The sequence below is a fragment of the Prunus persica genome, chromosome G3, assembly GCF_000346465.2.
Source record: "Prunus persica cultivar Lovell chromosome G3, Prunus_persica_NCBIv2, whole genome shotgun sequence".
Lineage (NCBI taxonomy): Eukaryota > Viridiplantae > Streptophyta > Magnoliopsida > Rosales > Rosaceae > Prunus > Prunus persica.
The window spans coordinates 24,102,228-24,120,922 of record NC_034011.1 but is presented as its reverse complement, the minus strand read 5'-3'; the positions used below and the strand labels follow the sequence as shown (position 1 = coordinate 24,120,922).

Sequence of the window (18,695 nt, the reverse complement as noted above, 5' to 3'; positions counted from 1 at the left end):
CCCATTAGGAATTCATTTTTTTTACCCATTATATCCTCACACAATTTTCAAAATTCCAAATATGTCATCTACTTTAACCCAAAAATGAGGACATTTTAGTAATTAATACCACTCCTACCTCAATTCCACATGATTTAGTAAACACTTCAATAGGAATTCGGAATCTAACTCCCCTCAATCCATATGGTTTAGTAAACAACTTCATTAGGAATCCGGAATCTAATTCTCCTGAATTCAACTCCTCCTTAATTCAATTCATCCTCAATTTAATTCATCCTCAATTCAATTCCTCCTAATCCAATTACGGATTAGTAAACATGTCATTAATTCATTCACCACACAACTTACTTCAATCATACACCTTACCATTTGAGCAAGGGCAGCGCAAGCCACCCTGCCCTGGCAATAGGCCCCCCAGCAAGATTTGGACCTCCAGCGCGCAAAAGGCAGCCCGGGCAAGGCATGGGACCCTCCAATCCCACCTCCCCTTCAGTAATCAAATCCGTTCAATATCCGTTCAATAAATACTGGAGTAAAGTGGAATGAGAATTTAGTAGAAAATTATAATATTTATATTTAATTTTTTAATAATTGAATGGAAATTAAATTGTGGAACTTGTGACATTAAGTACATGACTTTTACAAATTCATTGAACTCCATTTTTGTTTTATTTTATTTGTCATGAAAAATGAACAGACGGTGCTAATCTATTTGGAAAGTTTAATTAATGAATTCATTCACAGAATATAAGAAAAAACCAAATTACAAGGTCGATCAAAGAAAAAAGGCACATATTAATACAAATAAATATCATCTCCCATCGGTATCGTTGATCCCAGAAAACACTATCCTAGACATCCCTTTAATCGATTCGTTAGTAGTAGAATTTTGGTCACTGCTGCTTAATTTGGCCAGCCCACTACTGTTCAATGAATTCGACGCCTCTTCTTCTTCCCAACAACAACTCGTGCTAAACCCTGCAGGTGCAGCATCATTATCGTTCATTAATGCAACCTTGTCTTCACCCTTGAAATCTAAATCTCTCTCCGCTTTTTGATGAAGCTGCAATGCATACTCAAGCCCCCACACCACGTCATTCATCGACGGCCGTTGGATCCCATTATCATGAATACAACTTATCGCCATCTCAACAAACTTATTCAGGCACGCTTTTCCAATCTTACCCTTCAAGCTCGGATCAATGATTTTATCAAGTGTCCCTTCGCGATGACAGCTCTTGGCCCACTCAGCCAAACTCATCTGTTTCTTCCCCGCTGTTCGTAAGAAAGCTGGCCTCGCACATAATACCTCAAATAACACCACGCCAAAAGAGTACACGTCAGACTTCTCTGTCAATTGGTTACGCCGGTAATATTCTGGGTCTAAATACCCAAAACTACCCTTCACCATTGTACTGATGTGGGTCTTGGACATGCTGGTGGTTCCCATTTTTGAAAGCCCAAAATCCGAGACTTTAGCCACCCATTTCTCATCCAATAAGATGTTCGTGCTCTTTACATCTCGGTGAATGATGGTGTACTGCGCACTTGTGTGAAGGTAGTGCAGCCCACGCGCTGCCCCGATACAGATCTCAAGTCGTTGTTCCCAGGGAAGAGATGGGTTATCTTTGTGGTAGAGATAGTCGCTGAGAGCCCCACGATCCATGAAGTCATACACTAAGATCATCTCACCTTCATCTGCACAATATCCAATCAGCGATACCAAATGACGGTGCCGTAAGTGGGAGAGCATCTCGATCTCCGTCTTGAATTCGTGGGCCCCCTGTGATGACTCGGGTTTCAGCCGTTTGATCGCAACGGGGGTGGCCGCACCATCGAGGTACCCTTTGTAAACGTTACCGAACCCGCCACGCCCAATAATACAAATTTCGCTGAAGTTTCGGGTGGCGTCTTTGATCTCCGCCAAGGAAAAGTAGTGACACAAATTGGACGGTAAGGATGAGCCCCGACTTTTGGTTGAGTTGGTTGCTCCGCGGGTGGAGCAACCATCATAGTCCTTGAGTTTCTGTCGTCGCCTGAAAGCCAAGAATAACCCTAGAACAGAGAGCAGTGCAATTGTGGTGGAAACTACACCAGCAACAATAGCGAGCAAATGAGTATTCCTCAACTTGGGTTTTTCTGGGCCTGACGACGACGTCGTATTTGTTGGGTCCATAAGAGGTGGATCGGGGTTGGGTCCCGCGAGATTGCCGTATGAGTTGTTGAGTTTGAAGATTTCGAGACCATTCAACATTGCATCGCTGATTAAAGTCCTCCAATCATGTGGGTTTGCCTGCAGTGCGATGGTGAGATTCACTTTCGCCTTGCTTCCAGTTCCAGTTGAGCTCGGAAGCTGCATGGACACCAAGTAGTCTCTGTATATTGGAAACCCATTCCCGCCACTCCACTCAATTATGTCCGCTGTTTTTTCAGCAGGTATATTATCCAGGTAAATTAGAAACACTTGATCTCCGATCTCCCAAATTCCAGCCTGAAACTCACAAAAATGAAGCCTAACCAGGTAATTGAAATTGGAATCAACAGGAAATTGCCATGTCAGGTTGTAGCTCTTGTTTATGGCTGTGTCGTTGCCCATTGCCCGAGCGGTTTGGTAAACTTCTTTTGGAGCAGAGTACTCTGGGATTTTGGCAAAATGGAGTTGGATACTATCATTTTGCGGCAAAACACTACGGTTAAGACTCAACTCTTCCAAGTGAATTTGCTCGTCTCCATAAGCATTCCAATTGCGGTACATGCCAGTGTCTTTACCAAAAAAGAGTGCCTTACCGCCCACATTGATTCGGTACACCGCCTCCAAAGCAGTGTTGTTTTCAATGCGAAAGATGTTTTCATTGCCTACATATTGAATCCCACGTGGAGTGTAGTATAAATTGACGGGCATTGATACAATTTCAATTCCGTTAATAAACGCGTAGGCATCTTGGATTGCTCTGCTTGGAGTGAACGTGATGCTTAAACTAGGTTCTTCTTCTTCTTCCTCAATGTTCATACAGAATTCTCTATATACCGTCTCCTCCGACCCAGAAGCAGCAGCAGTGACTGAAGCATTGAAGTCGTGGAGAAGGGTAAAGCCACCGGCTTTGACAGAGAAGAAGGCTTTGGAGGGATCAAAGTCGGGGTATGAAGCTGGGAAGAAATACAGACGGACGAACTTTTGGCCGGGGGTGAGGTTAAAAAATCTATAGGTAAATTCAAAGTGAGAAAGCCTAGCTCTGGTGTAAGGCACTTGTGGGACGGTGTACGAATGAGGTGCTTCTTTGAATATGGATGTGTTGCCAATTGCTTGGTGTTCAAAGGGTGAAAATGTTGAGTTGATATCTCCAGTCCAATTTCGCTGATCATATGCATTGAATATGTGGCCGGAATAGCCACAATTGATGGTGATATCTTCGACTGCATTGTAGATAGGTGGCAAATCGCTGGCAACGAATATGGTGACGACGATCATGTGCAGAAAAAAGGAAAAGTAGAGATTAGTGCTGAGAATTGGTTTCATCATGGTAATTGTATCAAGGTGTTTGTTTGATGCTTGGGTTATTATATACATGTTCATGATACATGTATATATATATATATATATATATATATATACATAGGGAGAGTTAAAGATATGTTATGTGTGGGTGTGTGGATCTCTGATTGGAATTTCTATTGCACAAGTGGGGACATACACATATGATCATCGAAGACTTTTCCAAGTCAAGCTTTTGGTTGCATCTACTCTAAATTCAAAATTCTTGATCAACATCAGTCAATTTAATAGACTTCGATAACAACTTAAACTTCTTTTTTGGGTTGGCCGTGGACTTGAAGAATTAACAAGTCTTTGGATTACAATTTGCACAAGATAATAAGAGAATAGACTGGAGACCAAAGAAAATTTAAGTTCAATTCATATTCAACTATATAACAAATGCTGATTTTGTTCAAATTGATCTATTTGCCAGAAGCAATTAAATCCATAGCAGCCATCCGCCCCATTGGTGGCAGCCTCCCTTCCCCACTCCAATTCACCACACATGAAGCATGTGTGAGGATATGAAGAATTACCTTATATTGGAAAGTTAAATAATTTTGTGAAGGCTCATAAGGGGTTGGGTCAATAACCTCATTACCAATTGGTTCAAAATTCCAATCCCACAACCAATTTGCAATAGTTGGAAGTTGTGGAGTGCAAAAGTACTTTGCTAAAGAGATAACGCACTGCAGACGTACCCAAGTTAGCTAGAGCATATGTGCTCCCTACTCTATATCCGAATTCAAATAACTTTCCTGTAATAAGTGGTAGAGTCATGAATTGATGTTAGAGGGGGCCCAAAAGAATTCTTTCATAATTCTTTCATAATACTTTCATAATAACATCAAATAAGCCACTTTGGTAGATTATTCAATTGGTCCAAAAGAATTTTAAACAGATCAAGTTTGTGTATAACAAACATAATAATTTCTTTATAATACTTTAAAATACATAAAGCCGCCAGCCAAAACATTGAATGAGTCAATCAATCCTGGTGTTTGTTAATGTAGTTATAAAAAAAATACAATAATCATCACTTAATTGAATCAAACTCAATAAACAATTTGGTGATGGTTTTTTAAACATCTACATTTTCCAATCAGAAACAACATTGCAAAAAAAACTTCAAAAAACTCTTGACCTGTTGCAATTGGTTAGTACCAGCATGATAATTGTGCGGAACAACAGATTGAAAAATAAAATTCATGCTCTCAATTGAATTGTTTCTTTAAAACAACTAGTTTCCAAGCAGCTGGTTAGACAAAAATAAATAAATTAATTAATCATGTGAATTCAAAGTTTTAATTGTTAGAGTCGGATACCACATGTAATCATAACTGAAGTTTACCACAATAAACACATGAATAAAAGCAGAGTTATTGATTGCTTTATACACCGCGAAGAACAGTGGCGGATCCAGAAATTTTTTAGCGGAGGTGCAAAATTAATTAAGTATGAAAAATAGTTTTTCAGAATAATCATTTTCTCAAGATAATTTTTGGCGCCTTTTATTCCTTACACATTAAATAAGAAAACTTGATTTTATGGGATTTTAGTATGAAGTATATATTGACTTAATGAGCCATTATTTTTAGCCTAAATTGTATTTTGCACTAAAACCGATTTTTCATATTTTGATTTGATAGGAATTTGATTTTCTAGTATTTTTATTTGAATCCAAATGGGGGGTACTTCCTTATTTACATTGTAAACTTAAGTAAATTGAGTAATATAAAAATAAATTAAAGTAAAAGGACAAATAAATTAAGAAAATGGAAATAAGGTAATCTGTACACCAGTTGAGCAAAGGGGCAGTTTGAAGCACCTATAATGGTTTTTTCGGCGAAGGGAGGTGCAACTGCACCTCCTTGCGTCTTAATGGATCCGCCTCTGGCGAAGAAGACATGGCAACTATGGAATGATCTATCAATAGGTCAAGCACGCTATAGAACTCATGTATTATGAGAGAAGTGACCGATTCTTTTATATTGAATAAACCTTAACACTATCTCTCCAATTATAGATAAAGTAAGAGTTTAAACAAAATTAATATATACGTGTAAGTGATTGATTGTGGCCAACTCACATAAGTCATCTTACATAATCATCTCCCATTAATTGTGGCCAAATTATTCTGATTTCATTAGAAATGTTGTTGCTAATCGATCATCTCCCATCCGGACTGTTGATCTCAGAAAAGATTGTCTCAGAAATCAATTTAATGGATTCGTCGGTCGCACATCTTCGCTCATTTTTACCAGACCCTTCTTTTCTTTGATGAAGGCAACCTCATCTTCACAAATATTGGTTTCAACAATATTGAAGTCCATATCGTTGTCAGCACTCCATTGAAGCTTCAAAGCAAATTCAAGCTCCCTCACAATGTCAGTCATCGGCTGCCGTTCAATCCCATTATCATGTTGATGCCCAATGATGATCACTATCAATTCTAACAATTGTCATGTTGATGCCCTGTTTTTATCAGTTTACACTTCTGGGCACAATATGGTTCATTTGGCCACTGAAAATGGAGGATTGAGAAGACAAGACAACGCATGTTCTAACTTGGATTATTTTACTTGTTAATAACGATGCTCACTTTAAATAATGTCACAAACTATCATACAAATACATTTAATGTTTTGTATAACAAATTCCAAGAAAGTTTAATTTCATGAAATTTAGAGTTTCAAAGCGGTTAAAGAGGCTGTTGAAGATGTTCTTAGTAGGTTATTTCACTGCAAAGTACCAATTAAGCACTTGTATTGTATACAAAAGAGAAACAGAAAAGCACGTGCATATGATACAAGAATGGTAATTCTACATATATAGGAAAATGACAACCCAATTGATGCACTTTAGTAAGATCAAAGCTTTATTTTTGTTTACACGTTATGTCATGTTTTTAACATTTGGGAACCAAAAGGATGGTGCTTTTTTATAAGTTACAAGCATATATGCATTCGGTCATGTTTGGTAAGTAAGGTTGGATTAGATTAGTAGTTGGATTGGTATGGGGTCAGGAGTTGAAGTAGCAGGATTAAGTTTTGATGAGATATGTTATCATAAAAAATTGAACATAATGGTTGATACTTTTTAAACCAAACCACAAGGGTGTAAAATGTAATTAACCATATATTTAATCAAAAGAGAAAATTGAAAATCTGACCACCCTAAGAAAGTTGAAGTTCATTTCACATTCAACTATATATGTGCTTTCTAACAATTCCAAGGAAAAGGAATCTATTACGCATGATCGATGAGGAATACATACATAGGGAGAGTCAAAGATATGTTATGTGTGATGCGTGGATCTCTGATTGGAATTTCTATTGCACAAGTGGGGACATACACATATGATCATCAAAGACTTTTTCAAGTCAAGCTTTTGGTTGCATCTACTCTAAATTCAAGATTCTTGATCAACATCAGTCAATTTAATAGAAACTTTGATAACAACTTAACTTCGTTTTTGGGTTGGCCATGGACTTGAAGAATTAACAAGTCTTTGGATTACAATTTGCACAAGATAATAAGAGAACAGATTGGAGACTGTAATGCATACGTTGTCTTATTTTCAAGCATGCGCCCATCCAAAGCGTGCCTAGTTAATATTCTTGAGGCATGATCTCGTCCAAATTAATCTGTTTGCAAAGTACCAATTAAGCACTCGTGTATAACAAAGAAATAGGAAAGCATTTGCATACGGATCTACAAGGATGGTATTCCCATATATATACTTGGAAATAACCCCAAATGATGCACTCATTTCAAACTTCTATTTTTGTTGACCTAAAATCGCAAGTTATGGTCCATAAGAATAAGTTAGCCTATGAAATTGCACATAACGGTTGATAATTTGAAATCCAAACTAGTGCATTGCTAAATATAATTAATCATATATTTATTCAAAGGACAAAAAAAATTAAGTTTAATTCATATTCAGCTATATAACAAATGCTGATTTTGTTCAAATTGATCTATCTGCCAGAAGCAATTCAATCCCTAGCAGCCATCCGCCCCATCGGCGGCAGCCTCCATTCCCCATTCCAATTCACCACACATGTAGCATCATGTGCGGATAAGAATTACCTTATATCAGAAAGTTGAACAATTCTGTAAAGGTTTATAAGGGGTTGGGTCACTATCCCCCATTACCAATTGGTTCAAAATTCCAACCCCACGACCAATTTGCAATGGTTGGAAGTTGTGGAGTGCATAAGCACTTTGTTAAGAGATAATGCACTACAACCGTGAGTTTATCCAAGTTAACTAGAGCATATGTGATCCCCACTCTGCTGCCCTTTCCATATATCGTCATTGATGATGTGGGTAGAGAGACTCAGAGATAGAAAGGTGAAAAGGTTGGGAAGTTTCTCTAGTGGAGCTTGAGATAACAACAAAGTGGGAATTGTAATAATTGTACCCTCATGTTGTCTTGATTATTAGAAAAGTCTGTGACGAGCCTTAGATGACTAGGGACACATGACTTGCAAAGTCTTTGTCTTAGATATATAAAAGACCAAGAGAGAAGACTTTGATTTGATGGTATTTGATTTAATTCGAATTTGGAATGGAATACATGTATAGTTGCACTTTCATATTTTGATTTGTTGCGGATTTGATTTTTTAGTTTTTTTTTATTTTATTGAATTCAAATAGGAGGCACTTCTTTATTTTCATTGTAAACTTAAGTAAATAGAGTAATATAAAAACAAATTAAAGTAAAAGGACAAGACATTTACTTAAATGTTTAGAATGAAGATAAGGCAATATAAGGGGAAATAAAAAACAAGAAGGTAATAAGCGGGCTTACTTGGGCCGGAACATGGGCAAACCTTATCAGGTTAGGCCAAAGGTTGAAAAACCTAAGACTAAGCGCTATCCAACTTTAAAACGGGTCGAGTTGAGCGGGTCTAACCATTGGGCCAAACACAACTTTGGCCCATCAAGCCTCGAACTACCCACTTCGGCTCGCGGGCCAAATGATGACCCCTTGCATTGTTTATGTATAGTTGGGCCCAAATAATTTCAAGCATATGCATTTCATCCTCTAGGTAAGTAGCTAATTTTTTTGCAACTTGTTTATGTGTGTGGTCGTAATGCACTTCCTTCCAACTTAATTTTTGTTTGTGTTGATGTGAAATAGTAAGTTGCAACTACCATTCTCAATGATGATCACTATCAATTCGAACATTTGTCATGTTGATGCCCTGTTTTTATCAGTTGGCTACTGAAAAATGGAGGATTGAGAAGACAAGACTAGGCTTATTCAAATTTAGATTATTTTATTTGTTAATAACGATGCTCACTTTATATAATGTCACAAGACTATCACACAAATACATTAATGTTTTGTATAAAATTTTTAAAAATAAAAAAATAAAATAAAAACACCAATTGCAAGAAAGTTTTAAGTTCACGGAATTTAAGAAACAACAAAGTTACAAATTGAGTTGCAAATTGTAGCATATATACTATCATACATATACATGAATTCCATTAAAAAATTGTTGAGCAATCATCTTCCATTGGGATCGTTAATCTCAGAGAAGACTGTCCCAGACATTCCTTTCATAGACTTGTTGGTTGAAGAATTGTGATCACTACTACTCTTGGTCACCCTACTAACCTTCGACTCCGATGACGAGTCTTCCCAGCTACAACTAAACCCTGCATCACTTGCAGCATTCATTAATGACTCCTCATCTTCACCCTTCTTCTCCTCGCTCAAATTCAAAACTCCTCCTCCGCTCTGTTGAAGCTGCAATGCAAACTCAAGCCCCCACACCACGTCATTCATCGACGGCCGTTCAATCCCATTATCTTGGATGCAACTCACCGCGATCTCAACGTACTTATTCAAACATGCATTTCCAATCTTACCCCTCAAGCTTGGATCAATGATCTGATCAATTTTCCCATTCCGATGACAAACTTTGGTCCACTCAGCCAAGCTCATTTGCTTCTTCTCTACTGTACGGATCAAAGCCGGCCTCGCGCACAATACCTCACACAACACTACGCCAAATGAGTACACATCAGACTTCTCCGTCAGCTGTTGACGACGATAATATTCCGGGTCCAAATACCCGAAACTACCCTTCACTACCGTGCTGATATGGGTCTTGGACACGGTGGTGGAGCCCATTTTCGAGAGCCCGAAATCCGAAACCTTAGCCACCCATTTCTCGTCCAATAAGATGTTCGTGCTCTTCACATCACGGTGAATAATCGTGTACTTCGCGCCAGTGTGAAGATAGTGCAGCCCACGTGCCGCGCCAATACAAATCTGAAGCCTTTGATCCCATGCAAGAGGTGGATTATCAGTGTGATAGAGATGGTCGCGGAGGGTCCCACGTGCCATGTAATCATACACCAAGATCATCTCGCCTTCATCCGTACAATACCCGATGAGCGGCACCAAATGGTTGTGGCGGAGCTGCGAAAGCATCTCGATCTCCGTCTTGAACTCAAGGGCCCCTTGCGATGACTCTGGTTTCAGCCGTTTGATCGCAACGGAGGTGGCGCCACCGTCAACGTTGATGTTCCCTTTGTACACGTGGCCGAACCCACCAACGCCAATAATGAAAACACTATTGAAGTTTTGGGTGGCGGCTTTGATCTCAGCCAGTGAGAAGTAACGACACAGATCCGACGGTAGAGACGAGCTACGACTCTTGGTTGACTTGTTCGTCGAAAAAGAAAATGGACCCCACTTTGTTCCGTGGCTGGAGCTTGAGTCCTTGACTTTTCCTCCTCGCCTGAAAGCCAAGAAGATTCCGACAACGGAGACTAAAACAAGTACGCCGGAAACTACACCGGCGACGATGGCAATCAGAGAAGTCGAACTCTTCTTCGAAATTTTAGGAGACATCTTTGGTGGGGTTAGAGGAGGTGGGTCGGGATTGGGTCCGGCAAGATTCCGACTAGTGTCACTGAGTTTGAAGATCTCGAGCCCACTCAAGATTGCATCGTTGAACTTGGTCATAAAATCTTTTGGGTTTGCTTGCAGTGCGAGAGAGAGATTAACTGTCTTCTGGCTTCCAGGGCCTGCAGGCATGAACACAACGTAGTCCTTGTAAATTGGTCTTCCATTTCCACTACTCCGCGAGAAAATGTCCCAGGCTTCTTCAGCTGTTTGATTGGCGATGTAGATCTGAAACTGTCGGTCTCTGGGCTTGGTAATACCAGGTTCAAACTCACAAAAATGAAGCCTAAGCAGGTAAAAAAACTTGGGATCGACAGGGAACTCCCAGGTGAGATTATAGGTCTTGTTTATGGTCTTGTTTTTGCCCATTGACCGGCCAGTATGGTAAAGTTCTTCTGGAGCACAGTACTTTGCTATTTCAGTCAACTTGAGTTCAATGCTACTGTTTTGCGGTAAAACACTAAACTTTAAACTTAAATAGTCTAAGTACTTGTTCTCATCTTGCTCGCCGTACCACTTTCGGTACATACCAGTGTCCAGATTGAAAAACAGTGATCTTCCACCGACGTTGAATCGGTACATCATCTCCAGCGCAGTGTCATTTTCGATCCGAAATGTGTTTCCGCTGCCTATATAATTAACTCCATCTGAATTTTGAGCAGAGGTGTAGTAAAGATTGTTGGGCATGGACACAATTTCAATTCCATTGATAAACGCATACGCATCTGCAGTTGCTCTGCTTGGCATGAAAGTGATGTTCAAGCTCTGTTCTGACTCAACGTTGAGACAGAATTCTCTGTATATTGTATCAGACTCAGAAGCATCCGCAGTGACTGAAGAGTTGAAGTCTTTGAGAAGGGTAAAGCCACCGGCTTTGACTGAGAAGAGGGCTTTGGATCGGTCGAAGTCAGGGCCATATGAAGCTGGGTTGAAATACAAACGGATGAACTTTTGGCCGGTGGTGACTGGAAATCTGTATGTAAATTCAGAGAGAGAAAGCCTCGCGGTGCTGTAAGGTACAGAGGAGGAAGAAGGTGCTTGTGTGGATATGGAGGGCCTGCCAGATGCTTGGTTTTCAAAGGGGGAAAACTTTGAGTTGATGTCTCCAGTCCAAGTTCTGGTGTCGGCTGGATTGAGTTGGTCGCCGGAAAAGCCACATTGAAGGGTGATATCGTCCACCGGATTGTAGATAGGAGAAGTATCACCGGCCACGTGCACGGTGATGATGTGCAGAAACAGGGGAAGGAACAGAGGAGTGAGAAAGGGTTTCATGGTTACTGATTTATGAAGGTGTTTGCTGCTTGGATTCTTCATGATTGTAAGAGAAACAAAGGAAGCTGCTGTTTATTATTGTAAGCATAACAGAACTTGCCTGTTTAATTAATTTCTAATTGGAAATGGAAATCCTAATGACGCTGTGTTCTATACTAATTAGCCACAAGGAGAATAAGCTTTGCAAAACTGGGTTTTAGATCTTGGGGTTGGAGAGTGGATGTTTGAAAGATCAGAGTCGGTTTGTTTGTTTGTTTTTTTCAACGCCCCCTGGTGAGTTGCTTGTATCTATGGTATGTGAGGCCTTGGTTGTCATGTCAATTGGGTTGGTGAAGATTTCATTTTATCAACGATACATATGTTTTTTGGGAAGAAAAAAAAGTGAGTGAAGAAATTGCTTGGAAATGCAAAAGAAGTTTGTCATCTTCTGCTATTTTACAAAGTTTTTTCTTTTTCTCTGAATTTAAAAACTATTTTTGAAAACACCCTTCTGATTTTTTTTTGAATTGATGTTGTATTTATTAATTCTCATAAAGAATTGAATTTCACCTATTGAGAATTATTGTGTTTATTTCACATTAATGAATTAAAAAATAAACGAAATTCACACAAAATGAATAATTAAATTTTTGATTTTGAAAGAATTCTCATGTTTTTAAGCACTTGTCCTGTGTAACATAAGACTGTTTCAACCATGCAACAGGGCCCCAAAATTTTGATGATTAAATCAGCCTTGTCTTCAACTTTGAGTAGTGATATTATTGAATTTCTTGAGCAGAAGTGGAGGCATGGATCCAAGACTTGCATGTCAAACTTTTGTCTGCATACGTTTTCTAAATTAAAGATTCTCGATAAAAAACAGTAGCAGCTGCCAGGAGGGCAGTGGACCTGACGAATTCAGTCGTCTGCAGAAGTCTCTAGGCATACCTCACTTTCCAAACAACAAGTAGCGGAGATTGCGTAGTTAATTATATATTCTTTCTTTAGTAGAAAAGTCTCATTCACCACTAGCAAACAACCCCTTAAATGGTCTCCAGCTATGAGTTGGTAAACGTCGTTTTAATCAAAATCACATTCATCAACTAGCTACTAGTTTAGTGGAACTTTTTTTTTACGTGCCGAGAAGTTTGAATGGGTCCTCTTCCGTTAATAAAAAGAACAAAAACAAAATCGCATCGTTTTGATAAATTTATGTTCATCGATTTCGAACTCGAACTTACTAAATGCATGACATTTTTATATAAATTATGATTAAGTGTTTTTTATTTGTAAAAATATGAATTAAAAGCAGGTTACCTGGTTCATGAATGGCAAGCGTAATAAAATTGTGTAAAGTTCAATGTTCTGTTGTATTTTCCTTCACTATATCAAGACGTTCATGTGTTGAAGAATACACAATTTCATATCGGAAACTTAACAAAATAGAAAGTCTCGTATAATAAATAGTTTTACTTCTAATAACATTAAGACTTTTTGCATAAAACCCCACACCTGCTAAATATGTGATTAAGTTGAAGATAATATCGATCTTGTTAGTAGTGGACCAAAATAAAAAATACCAAATTTTATTTTTTGTTATATTATTCATGCACAATAATTTTTTTTTTTTTTTTTCCAATTAATAATGGGATGTACAATACATGCATGCATGTACTCTCCTAATACAGTAGTATAAATAATTAAACGACAGGAGCAGGGAAATATTCCTTTTTTGAGTGTTGAATTTTCTGAGGGCCAACTAGGCACAAATGGCGACAAACTTTCTTTTCAATCTTGTGAGAGTTTTATTTTCCCTTCTAGCAATTCATGCTTTTACAGTTCAGTCAATTCAAGGTGGTGGAGAGGGACAGGCAATGGGGCCTTTGGATAACTCAGGCTCAGAAGCTAACTCAGGGCCTTTGGATATCTAAACGGCGACGGTTTGGAAGACTGTGGGCCTAGCATATTGATTGTGGGTGACCTTAATTAGATTTCAGGAGGTGGGGCTGGGGTCCACCTGCTGACCTTAATTAGGATCAGTTTTCAACGGTGTGATCATGGAGACGGGACCCCGTTTGATGGGCCGGGTAAGGTATTGGACCATGCTTTTGGGCCCACAAATGGAAGGCTACACGTGGATGCCTAATCAACACAGTACGGTTAAAAATGCCAATATGCATGCCTACGTTTCTGCTGGAATACAAGCTTTGCACAGTGATGATATTGCCGGCACACAAGCTTTCTACTCCCAACCTCCTCTAATTGGGTTCTATATCACAATGTTTTAATTTTACTGTTGATGCCTTTATGTATGCAGTTCTTGATCATAGACTAATCAAAGATGGTATTGCCTCATGTGAAAATAGCATGACTTTAATTTCAAAATCCAACCCAAAATTTGTTGGGCTACTTTATGTCTACGTGCCCAAGAGCTAAATTGACCCAAAACCAAACCCCAAATCATTTTCAGGGCAGCCTCCTCCAATTCACCACACGTGAAGCATCGTGTGAGGATATGAAGAATTACCTTTATCGGAAAGTTGAACAATTTTGTGAAGGCTTATACTGGGTTGTGTTACTAACTCCCACTACCAACTAGTTCAAAATTGCACAACCAATTTGCAATAGTTTGAAGTTGTGGAGTGCAAAAGCACTTGCTAAAGAGATAACACACCGTAAATGTGGGCTTACTCAAGTTGGTTAGAGCATATGTACTCTCCACTCTATACCCGAGTTCGAATTTCCTTTCTCGTTGTCAGTGACAGAGCCAAGAATTGATGTTAAAGGGGGCCCTCTTGCAAAATATAAAAATAAAGGAAATGAGAGCATAAGCATTGCAAGTTCTCGGAGAACTTCTTGTGCATCATTTTCTAACCTCTCAATATCCCCTAAAGTAAAAATCAAGAAATAAGCTTTTAGATGACAGATTTTACACATCAAGTTCTGATTGTTGTATCATACACACAATTAAATTATTTACATAGAGAAAGAGGGAAAGAAAAGGAGAGTGAAATGGCTGGGAAGAACAAGAGAGAGAGAGAGAGAGAGAGAGAGAGTTGAGAATGGGTCTGGCTTCGCCACTATTTGTAGTTTAGGTTCGATTAAAGTAGAATATTGCCTGTATAAAAAATTTATAAAAAAGAAAAAGAAAAAAAAAAGATAAAGCACTTCCATATTTATGTTCTTAGGGTAGGCTCTCATTGTAGCCAGATTGTTCTCATTTCAATAAAAATGATGTTCATAATTAATCATCTCCCATTAATTGTGGCCAGATTATTCTAATTTCATTAAAAATGTTGTTGCTCATCGAGATCATCTCTCATCCGGATTGTTGATCTCAGAGAAGATTGTCTCAAAAATCAATTTAATGAATTCGTCGGTCGCACAACTTTGCTCACTTTCACCAGAACCCTCCTTGTCTTTGATGAAGGCAACCTCATCTTCACAAATATTGTTTTCAACAATATTGAAGTCTATATCGTCGTCAGCACTCCGTTGAAGCTTCAAAGCAAATTCAAGCTCCCTCACAACGTCAGCCATCGACGGCCGTTCAATCCCATTATCATGCATGCAACTCATCGCAATCTCAACGAATTTATTAAAGCAAAGGCTTGCGACCTTGCCCTTCAAGCATGGGTCAACGATTTCATTAAGTGTCCCATTGCGATGACAAGTCTTGGCCCATTCAGCCAGGCTCATCTGCCTCCTCTCTACCATACGCATAACTGCTGGCCTTCCACACAATACCTCGCATAATACTACACCGAAGGAGTACACGTCAGACTTCACACTCAGCTGCTGACGACGATAGTATTCCGGGTCTAGATACCCAAAACTACCCTTCACCACCGTGCTGATGTAGGCGTTAGACATGGTGGTGGCGCCCATTTTTGACAACCCGAAATCAGAAACCTTAGCGATCCATTTCTCTTCCAACAAGATGTTGGTGCTCTTCACGTCACGGTGAATGATTGTGCACATTGCTCCCGTGTGAAGGTAATGCAGCCCACGCGCTGCCCCGATACAGATCTCAAGCCGTTGCTCCCAGAGAAGAGATGGGTTATCTTTGTGGTAGAGATGGTCACTAAGGGTCCCACGGTCCATGAAATCATACACTAAGATCATCTCACTTTCATCCACACAATATCCAATCAACGACACCAAATGACGGTGACGTAATTGGGAGAGCATCTCGATCTCCGTCTTGAACTCGTGGGCCCCTTGCGAGGACTCGGGTTTCAACCGTTTGATTGCAACGGGAGTAGCCCTACCATCGATGTACCCTTTATACACATTGCCAAACCCACCGCGCCCAATAATACAAATATCGTTGAAGTTTCGGGTGGCGGCTTTAATCTTCGCCAGGGAAAAGTAGTGACACAAAGCGGACGGTAAAGATGAGTTGGTTGTTCTGTTGCTGGAGTACCAGGAGTCTTTGAGTTTCTGTTGTTGCTTGAAAACCAAGATTAACCCAAGAAACATTACAATTGTGACGGTGGAAACTACACCGGCGATAATGGCAAGCATAGGAGTCCGCGTTAACTCGGTGTTGGTTCTCTCTGGGCTTGGCGACAACGCCTTTTTTGGGGTCAACATAGGAGGTGGGTTTGGGTTGTGTCCGGCGAGATTGCTATTTGTGTCATTTAATTTGAATATTTCGAGCCCATTCAAGATTGCATCGTTGAAATTCGTCATAAAATCATAAGGGTTTGCTCGCAGTGCTATGGAGAGATTTACTTTCCTCTGGCTTTCTGAAGTTGCAGGGCATGTCACGAACACAAGGTAGTCACGGTACACTGGTCTCCCATTTCCGCCACTCCACATGATGATATCCGCTTCTTCTTCAGCGACAACGTTGGCTATGTTGATTAGAAAGTTTCGGTCTCTGGGTTGGACAATGTCAGGTTCAAACTCGCAGAAATGAAGCCTAACCAGGTAATAAAACTTGGGATCAACTGGAAAATTCCAAGTGAGATTATAGCTCTTGTTTATGGTCTTGTTCATGCCCATAGACCGGCCCGTTTGGTAAACTTCTTTTGGAGCATAGTACTCTGCTATTCCGGCAAAGTCGAGTTCAATACTAGTGTTTTGTGGTAAAACACTAAACTCAATGCTTAAATCATCTAAGTACTTGGGCTCTTCTTGCTCGCTTCCCCAGTTGCGATACATGCCAGTGTCTTCACTGAAAAATAATGACTTTCCACCAACGTTTATTCGGTACACCGTCTCCAGAGCAGAGTTGTTTTCGATGTGAAAATTGAAGTTGTTTCCTACGAGTCCTACCCCAAATCTTTGGGCTGCAGTGAAGTAAAGATTGGTGGGCATGGATACAATTTCAATGCCGTTGATAAACGCATACGCATCTGGGCTTGCTAGTCTCGGACTCGGAGTGAAGGTGATGTTCAAGCTCTGTTCTGATGACTCCACGTTGAGACAGAACTCTCTGTATATCGTCTCTGTTCCGTACGCATCGGCAGTGACTGAAGTGTTGAAGTCGTGGAGAAGGGTAAAGCCACTGGCTTTGACTGAGAAGAGGGCTTTAGATCGGTCAAAGTCAGGACCATATGAAACTGGGTTGAAATACAAGCGGATGAACTTTTGGCCGGAAGTGAGTTTAAAACTGTAAGTAAATTCAGAGCGCGAAAGGCGCGCTGTGGTGTAAGCCACTTGGTGGACGGTGTACGAATGAGGTACTTCTCTGAACATGGATGTGTCACTGCCAGTTGTGGGGGAAAAGTTTGAGTTGATGTCTCCGTGCCAATGTCGTTCATCATATTCATTTAATAAGTTGCCGGAATAGCCACATTTAACCGTGATATCTTCCACCGGAGTGTAGATAGGTGGTGAATCTCTAGCCGCCACGAGTAGGCCGGTGATAATGTGGAGAAACAAGGAAAGGTAAAGTTGAGTAGTAAGAATTGGGACGTTCTTCTTCATGGTAAGAAAGACAGGGTGGTTTCAGGTGTGTTGTGTGGGTGGTGGATGAAGTGGGAAGGCTGCTGCTCTGCTTTATAGCAAGCTGGTTGGGTTGGGTTCTATTCAATCAAAGAATTATTATTAGGGGGCTGGCTGGCTACGTACTTCAAATTATTAAAGATTATTTTGGATCAACATATCAGTCAAGATATAGTAAGTCTTGTGCATGAAAAATCTGTGTCACTGCTGCTGCCCTTTCCATATCTCGTCATCAACGACGTGGGTAGAGAGACTCGGAGATAGAAAGGTCAAAAGGTTGGGAAGTTTCTCTGGTGGAGCTTGAGATAACAACATGGTAATTGTATCAAGGTGTGTGTTTGATGCTTTGGTTATTATATACATGTTCATGATGTATATATATAATTTTGGTTGACAAATAAACTTATTTGACGAACATTTTTGTAGGGCCCATTCCATATTGTATTTCATTCATTCAAACTGTCTATTTTGTAGATACTCATTCAAAGTTCATCTTTACAAAAAATCACTTGAATCCGATATCAATTGAATTATTGAAAATTTAGTACTTTCTTGAAGTATCGTGTTTATTGATTTTGTAAGACACAATTGGATATTGAAACGGTTTCCGATTTGTCTAATTTTTTGCAAGGATGATCTATGAATGTAAACTTAAAAAATAGATAATTTAGATCGTTGAAAAAAAATTTGTGCGAGTTTCTAAATGGTATCCTTCAAATAAAATTATCTGAGAGACCTCTCGATATAAGAGGAATATATATGGAGAGTTAAAGATATGTTATGTGTGGGTGTGTGGATCCCTGATTGGAATTTCTATTGCACAAGTGGGGACATACACATGATCATCAAAGACTTTTCCAAGTCAAGCTTTTGGCTTCATCTACTCTAAATTCAAGATTCTTGATCAACATCAGTCAATTTAATAGAGACTATGATAACAACTTAAACTTCTTGTTTTGGACTTTTCCAAGTCAAGCTTTTGGCTGCATCTACTCTAAATTCAAGATTCTTGATCAACAT

At 39.5% G+C, this 18,695-nt stretch overlaps 2 protein-coding genes across 2 annotated transcripts; both read right to left on the bottom strand.

Moving 5' to 3' along the window:
* LOC18783699 (receptor-like protein kinase FERONIA) lies at nt 697-3,837 on the bottom strand. Its single transcript, XM_007216990.2, has one exon. It carries the CDS (start codon nt 3,572-3,574, stop codon nt 812-814), a length of 2,763 nt encoding a protein of 920 aa, XP_007217052.2. The 5' UTR covers nt 3,575-3,837; the 3' UTR covers nt 697-811.
* Nucleotides 8,830-18,077, bottom strand: LOC18781867. The gene is made up of 4 exons (XM_020560104.1): nt 15,232-18,077; nt 15,085-15,191; nt 14,436-14,608; nt 8,830-11,813 (listed from the first exon to the last, which is right to left on the bottom strand). The coding sequence occupies exons 1-4, from the start codon at nt 17,655-17,657 to the stop codon at nt 9,060-9,062; spliced, it is 5,460 nt and encodes a 1,819-aa protein (XP_020415693.1). The 5' UTR covers nt 17,658-18,077; the 3' UTR covers nt 8,830-9,059.